At 36.4% G+C, this 7,833-nt stretch overlaps 1 protein-coding gene across 10 annotated transcripts in view; it reads left to right on the top strand.

Moving 5' to 3' along the window:
• The window catches only part of LOC111249985 (cyclic nucleotide-gated channel beta-3-like), a 27,556-nt gene extending 19,723 nt beyond the window's left edge, over positions 1-7,833 (top strand). For 7 of the 10 annotated variants that reach the window (XM_086987402.1, XM_086987403.1, XM_022804523.2 and 4 more), the window contains 3 exons: positions 1,472-1,627; positions 4,138-4,240; positions 6,988-7,833. In XM_086987402.1, coding sequence (XP_086843528.1) covers positions 1,472-1,627; positions 4,138-4,240; positions 6,988-7,165 — 437 coding nt within the window. In that variant the 3' untranslated portion in view covers positions 7,166-7,833. Of the gene's footprint in view, positions 1-1,471; positions 1,628-4,137; positions 4,241-6,965 lie in introns of all 10 variants that reach the window. The other 3 variants (XM_022804522.2, XM_086987404.1, XM_022804526.2) reach the window with 3 other exon arrangements.

Raw genomic sequence — 7,833 nt, 5'->3', positions numbered from 1 at the left:
CATTAAGCCACATGTACTACTTTATAGTTTAAATTTTCCTTGACACGTTTTATTGCGGGGCGGAACAGAGTCAGGTAGTGCTAGAATACTGCGTAAATAATAAAAATTATGAGATGTTTTACACTAAAAAAAAAAAAACCTTTTGAATTGTAGCACCAAAATGTGCCAAACATCGTTAGTTTGCACAATACTGTTTTCTTAGGATTAAGAAGAAATACTTAAGGTGTTGAAAGATGAAATCGGTTTATTCTCCAAAATCGCCCAAAATGACACTGTTCAATAAATAAGTTTCTGTATCTTTTGTTCTATGCCGGATAAGCCACACTTTTGGTCTATACGTTCACATCCTTTAAAGAAACTTTTTTCCGATAGACAGTGAATTTCGCGGTACTTCTGCAGTTTTGAAGCGCGGCAATGACTAAGAATGAAGTCAGTTCCAGAAATCAACAACAGCTTGGCTGGATATCTAATAATATAATCCAGTCGTCTGTTTGATGATCAGCGGGCTACTTTTCATCTAAAGTCGCGGTTATTTCGTCTTCACCGCAATCAACTGCATTCTAATGAAGTGTCTGAAGACAAACAATATTTGAGATAAAAACCGTACAAATACAGCTCAATTTAAAGCCCCATAATGACTCGTGTGATACAACAGATTGTTTGAATTGGACTATAGTTCACCACTTCACGGCTCAAGTTGACCCTTCCTTTGACACAGAGCAGTCACATTAAAAAAGAATCGATGTTAAATCATAACAAAACAGCACTTTTTTTTTTTTTTTTTAACTGAAAGGTAGCTCATCTAGAATCAATATAAAAGTCCAATAGGTTAATTATTTAAACACAAAAATACGAAGTAAGAAAGTGGTGCTACTGGGATAATTTAAAGATCCATTTGTTTCGCGCGTTTGAGCAAGTTTATCTTAATGGTTATTACTCCAATTCCATATCTCTTCTTTGGCTTCAAGCTAAACTACTTTTTTCTCCAGTTCAACTGTTACAGTGTTATGAGGCTGAAGCAACCTCAAATAACTTGCTCAGAGTCTTCCATTTTGTGGCATATACATATGTAGCAGAACCCTGTTGGTCTTTCAAAGGGCGAAAAGGCTGAATGTATTTTTTAGATATATAATATTAGAAGACGATAGCTCTGGACACCTCTGGAATTTGGTCTGATATTGTGGAAAAGGTTTAGATACGTGTCAAGAAGGAAACTAGAAAAAATTGTTCATATTCTTACAGTTTACAAAAGGCTCCGGTTGTTCAGGCGCATACAGATTAACCTTCATTTATAGATCGAGGTCCGCATTAAACGCCAGACCGCAGCATAAATTGACGCTTAGATTGCAAATAAAAAAATGTCAGAGTAACCTTAGTGTTGCTAAGGTAAGCACGAAATTGAATGCATGGACTCGTTTTCGATATATTATACATGCTTATACAACACTTAAACTATCTTGTGCAATGATAGGAATCGGCTCGAACGCGTTCGTCTATCCCGGCATCGGCGATTTACCGTATATCAGATGCTTCTATTTTAGTTTCAAGATGGCTGCTGGCATAGGAAAAAACGTAAAACCGACGCATGAATTAGAATATATTTTCATGGCGTTCCTTTGGCTACAAGGTTGGTAGGATTTTTTTGTTTTCGAGCCTAGGTAATAGAACAGCAGGTTGGATTTCAGTGTAGATTTTAGCTCACTGCTATCGATTATTTTATATCACAATTTGACATGGGATTCATCGTTCAAAACCAAACACACTTGCCCAATTACGCATGGATAGAGAATACTAATGTTGGCACTGTAAACGACTGGTCGACTCCGTATACATACGCATACTGCAAATGTTTAGGAAAACAGAACTTCCTAAGTTGACCAGGACAGCAGATTTTGTTTATCTCATATTTGTATAGTTCATCTAGCTCACGTTTAAGTCAACTCTAAGAACTGGAAAATACTTAATTCACACAAACACGGCGAGCAGCTCTTTTATTTTTAGGTTCGTTTTATGTTTACGATAGTCTATTTGTACTTGAGATACAATTTATTACATTTCAAATACGCTGATTAAGGTTAGCATTGCCTAAAAGATTGACGACTCTTTGAACAAGTTCTTCTAGGTAGAATAGTATTTGGCTCATATTAATTAAATAAGTTTATCTATACTAAACAATTAACATACTACCCGACACTTTGTGGACGTTACAATGCTGCTTTCTAATATTCGTGGAACAAGTAACCACTGCATATGATTTAATAATGATATTCACAGTTTTACAAAGCATTAACTAGTAAAGCGTAGTTCCTCCTTACTTGTTCGAATAGGCCAAATGTATAGGACCTTGTGTAATAAGGCGTATCGTACTTTATTTGTACTTATACAACATTTACTGATTGAAGTTGTGCGCTAAAGAGGATTTAGCCGCTCAATTACTTCGAATGTAACGCGGACATAGGCCAAGGCCTCTTCGCAGTTTCGTAGCAGTGGAACAGTTAATATACACAGGGCGCGGCGCAGTCTATTGATTTATGCATCATGAAGAAGATTGATGAAGAACAGAAAACCCGTTGCTCTATACATCGCAGCGACCGACAGCTTTAGAAGTCGTATGCCTACTTTAAAACGTTAGAAGCTCGGCTTACTGATCTGTCTTTTTCTTCGTATGTGCAAGCTAGCCCTATATCCCACTGTCATGCATACTTTATTATTATGAACTCACTTGCTGAGGTCCATTTTCGGAATTACTCGAAGGGGCTGCTTAGTCATATTCATATCAGAACCCACTCAGCTTCTTTTCGCTATATATCTCGCCCCGTGAACTTCAAGGAGTTTTTTTGGAGGTAACCCTGCGAAAGTGCTAAGCGTTTCCATAGCAAAATGATCGATTTATGAATGATATTATGGGCACCTTTGACAACATTTGTGATATTCCCGACCTGCAGCTAGCTACTTTTGTGCTAACGTCGGCCTTTTGACATCAAGCAACGGCTAGAAAAATGATGGGCGTTTTCCTACGAAGACATATTTTACCCGAATATCGATGGAGTCTCATTTTGCCATATCACTATATATAGGAGAGAAGGGCCTTTAGATTCAAATAAACTTCGACGAGTTGTTTGATAGCGGACATGTACTCTCTCTATAGTTCTGTTACTAGAAAATAATTGGTGCAAAAAGACAGCAAATTCGTTAGGGCGAAGAGCAGTGGGTCGTTTTCAAAATATTATCTAATTTTTCCGCATTAGGTAAATCTCCATCAAAAGTAAAAACATTTTTTCCTGAAATTGGCGGTCTATGTTATTGGCAGTTTTTATGCGGCTTATAAAAAATCCTCATGAGGTAAACTAGAAAAATTTCAATAAAATTTACATTTAAAAGGTTCGGGAACTGATTAAAATACCTAAAAAGACATTTTTGATAGACATAGGTTTTTTGATAGAGAAATTAAAGGCCAGTTAAATACTAATTGTTACCAGGTTTTTTGCACCTTTTAAACTTTACGCATACATTTTTTTGAACTTTTTACCTACTATTAGCCCATAAATTAAATTGGGTTGGATTTTTTGTAGCATATTTAAACGACACTTCAACGATTTGACACTTACTATTACCGCGTGACGAACGTTCCCTACTAAGAAATTATATGTTAATTAAAGCAGGAATTTTTTGAAAGTAATCCACTAGTGGCTTAGGTTCCAAATCAAAAGTGGTAATCGCGGTGAATGATGATTACCTTAAATAAACACGTCGGTCATAAAAGACACTTCAAATAGCTGCAAAGGAATTACTTTAAAAAAAAATATATATATATATACATATGTATATATATATATATATATATATTCTAATAGAAGTGTTTTGTTACAACTGTCTGCCTTTATTACATATATTACCTTAAAACTACTCTCTTCAAGTTTTTTTTTTGCTTTTTCTTTGGTGGTTCCTCGTGTATTTACAATAATTAGGAGAACATGTTAACAGTTAGAGTTAAATTGCAAGTCTGCTATGTGAATACTGCTAAAAACCTAAAATTAAATCTTCGTTCACTAAAATCTAGTCATAACCCGTTTGAAAGAAGATGATTTTTTTTTCGTCACTTTTAAAACTGCCACGCAAAAATATTATTTGTTGCAGGTTCGTTCATCTTTGCCTTTATACTTGGTCAGATTAAAGATATCGTGAGTACAGCCGCTTATGAAGAAACCGAGTACCAAACGTCTATGGATCTCGTTATCAGGTATAGCAAAGCCTGCTACACTATTATTGATCTTTCACAGCTTGAGTTTTGAGGTGGTTGTTTATGAAACGACAATAACTGAAACTGTCCAAGAGAAACGTAATTATGTAACTAATATACCGTTCCCGTTGATTGGTTCTACATTTTGGTATGGCATTATAATTTTTACTTTATCCGACTCCATTTGAGCTTTACAAATTAGTCACAGTTTTTAAACGCAATTTGCTACTAGAAGATCACGGTAGGTTTCCCTTAGCAAAAAAAAAAAACGTTGTTGCTTGAATTTCTCCAGTAAGTTTTAATGTACATTTACACTTCAAAGAAAAGATAAGTGCTTTAAGGGATAAGAAGCTCGCATAAAATTTATGTTATAATAGAACGCCGATCTGAGCTGTAATGATTTCAACAGACCAGGTAAAGTGGCAAAGGGATATTACTGCTATTTAGGCTTATTGAACGGTATGTATAAAAGTAGATAACTTAAAAAAAAAAGGTTTTGCACCTTCCAAATAGATACTCAAAATGTCTAGTTTTTCTAGTCTGCCTTTTATTTCTCGAATCAGACTTCAATTTCTGTGGTACAGAGAAAGATGATGGATAGCGGGATGGACCGATGATGTGATGTCAACTATTTTTATTTACTTCATATACGTGCACCCTATAGAGCTTTCCAAGTCTACGACATTATTTGATGTTTGTAAATTATCTGTACGATACACGTGGCCTCCTCTTTTGTTCAAACCTTTGACTTTTTTGAAAGCTATGACATATTGATAAACTTGTATAGTGGCTCTTAGGTAGAATAGAAAACGCTTTCTAGCTTAACTCTAAATATATACTGCTGCTAATGCTTGTGTGCCAACATTAATACATGAAAAAAAGGCTTCTGAAGGAGGTAATAGCTTGGCTTCGTTCCCTCCTAAGCTTTAACGGTCCATATTGTGGCGAACGTTTTTAGCCTAACGTTTGGTGCATTATCTACTAGAAAACAGAAGCCGCTTGCCATTAGTGTACTTGCAGAAAGCCATTATACTGAGAGAGATTGAGCGAAGCCATCTTTCCGCTCGAAAACGACCCCCAAATACGTTTTGAAATCGATGCAGAATTATGGTCTATGAAAGTGAATTCGCTGAGGGTGGGCAAAATGGTCGCCGGTCCATTACGGTGTTACCTTCTACTTATCGGATTGTTATTTGTGCTTCCGAGCACTTCGAGGGCCACGATTATCTATTCAAGACAATGTGCATAGTACGGAGATATTTTTTGAACGTCGTTTCGATAACATGTTGTTATCGAACAAAACAAGACTACATTTATAATTTTTCGACAGTGTTTATCAATGTTGCAAGCTGTAAACGACATTTAGTTTACTTTGTGCTTACTTAAAATGTTTAAAATGGGCGCGTGCGAAGCTTTAAGAGGTCGTCGAAAAAATTCGTTGCGGTGGTTATGCAGAATTATAACCGTTGGACACATGGCTTTACCAAAACTTTTAGCTATATAGGGCATCGCACCTGAATTGGGATTCTCTTACGTTTGTTTATTTATTTTTTTTCAATATTTTTTTTTAGCATTTGCATATATGTTTCAATGATTTTTTTCATGTGCTGGAATCGTGATTCCTGGCGATTATACTTGTCCAAAAGTAATCATTAGTCAGCTTCAATTCGGGTCCAATGCCCCTTAAAGGGTCGTCTTAAACGTTCGCCCTGCAAATCTTCTTAATAGAGGCTTGAGTGAGGGAGCTGACATTGTTGTCACGTCGAAACTTGTGGATCTAGTAATCTACCGAGCTTAAATCTGGGCCGTTCGGTGGCCACACGTCACGACACACTTGTATTCTTAAGCTAAGTCGATGCACCATTTTGTTGGAAAACGTGCGACGTCTCTTTCATCGAATACCCTACTCAGAACATACATTTTTGTTCCTCGGTACATCCTGAGAGGATTATTAAAAATGTCCTCTTAGACGACGGTGACTAATTTTGAGATTCGCACTATTCTTTCGCTGTCGTAAACCCTCCCTTGTGCTGTGCTGCAAGCTATTCCCTTGCGTTATAGAGACGCATACTTACTTGCGAGGTGGTATTTTAATTTGGAGTAATTTATAGTCTCCAACTCGTAACGATTGATTTTCGCTTAAATGACACAGTCTTGTTCGGTAGTGCAGAAAAAACTGGCTTTTCTTGGTGACAGAAGTGGTGGAATGCATCGCCAATAATAGCCTAAGTTTAGCGTCGTACACCGTACACTGTACTATGCATTGGGAAATCTTAAACGATGTCTTCAAGTAGAAGTTTGTGCTTTTTGCGGACTTTGAGCTGCATGCCTATCATATTAAGGGTCTGATGATGCTATATCTCTAATATTTTATGTGTGTGTGTGAATCTCTGAGAATATCTATGCACTGATGGTTAGAGGTAATAGTATCTCATCGTGATTGTATTTATTTTGGCCTGATATAATGAAACGGCTCTTTAGAGAACGAAAAGTCTGTTTTTCTTCTTGATTTCCGAAATAATCATTATAGCGAATGTTAAATTACGTACTTGCTTCAAACGCTGCACTTTTTTTAGATATACATATATGTATATATATGTGGCACATAACGTGCCATCAAACAATCTAATAGGCGTAAAGAACAAATTTTGCCTTCCCTCAAGAATCAGCTCATGTTAATAGTTTTATCGATAAGTTAACTTACTGCCTACATCGATCATTACAGATGCTCTTGCCATTGTTTGCAGACACATGGTCCAGATGGGCATCCCCAAAGAGTTGGACAGAAAGGTGCGTCGTTACCTTGTTGAAACGTATGCAACGAAAAGAACCCTCCGCGAAGATGCTATGCTGCATATCCTTCCGCAAAATCTCAGAGCTGAAGTTGTATCTTGCGACATAAAGGACATTGGTATTCGAATATAGTTTTGTACACAGAGAGCTGCAGTTACGTTATGGTAGGGTGCGAGTTATCTTGGTACTATTCTGCAAAAAACGTTCCAGATAACTGATAGACTTCAATAATACGCTTTCAAGCCTTTTGCAAGTCTGAAACTATTTATAAACTATGAGTTCAAGATAGTACAGCTAATAAAGCTGTAAGCAGTAAATAAAACAACATTTGCTTCAACCCTGTTTCCGTCACCTGATTAAGGCCTACCCTATCGTATGGATTAACATCGACTATTGTCAGATTTTTGAAATGCGTTTTCGCTAAAAAAATCACATTCAAACGCTAAGATTAAATTAATCATCAACTTTCTATAGGGAACTTTAAAACTAACGCCAGGCTCACATCCCTGCAACTCTAAGAAAAGTAAATACGGGTGACGAAAACATCCGACTAAGTTCAAGGTCGTGGGCTGCTTCGATAATAAAGGTCTTCAATGCGGTATCGTTCATACTCTGGCTAATTATATGCATGTAAAATATATAACGATGACCAATGTAGGTGCGTTGAAACGAATGTGTGCCTAAGAAAATATAAGGAATCTTAGTATAGGGAATTTTGGAAATATAAGGAAAATTTTGACAAGAAATGAGAGGTGCCTAATAGTTCAAGATTACAATAAACATATACGATAAAATATTAA

The sequence above is a fragment of the Varroa destructor genome, unplaced genomic scaffold (assembly GCF_002443255.2).
Source record: "Varroa destructor unplaced genomic scaffold, Vdes_3.0 BEIS01000004.1, whole genome shotgun sequence".
NCBI lineage: Eukaryota > Metazoa > Arthropoda > Arachnida > Mesostigmata > Varroidae > Varroa > Varroa destructor.
Note: the sequence above shows the minus strand (reverse complement) of the source record. Positions and strands in the feature narration are given on the sequence as shown.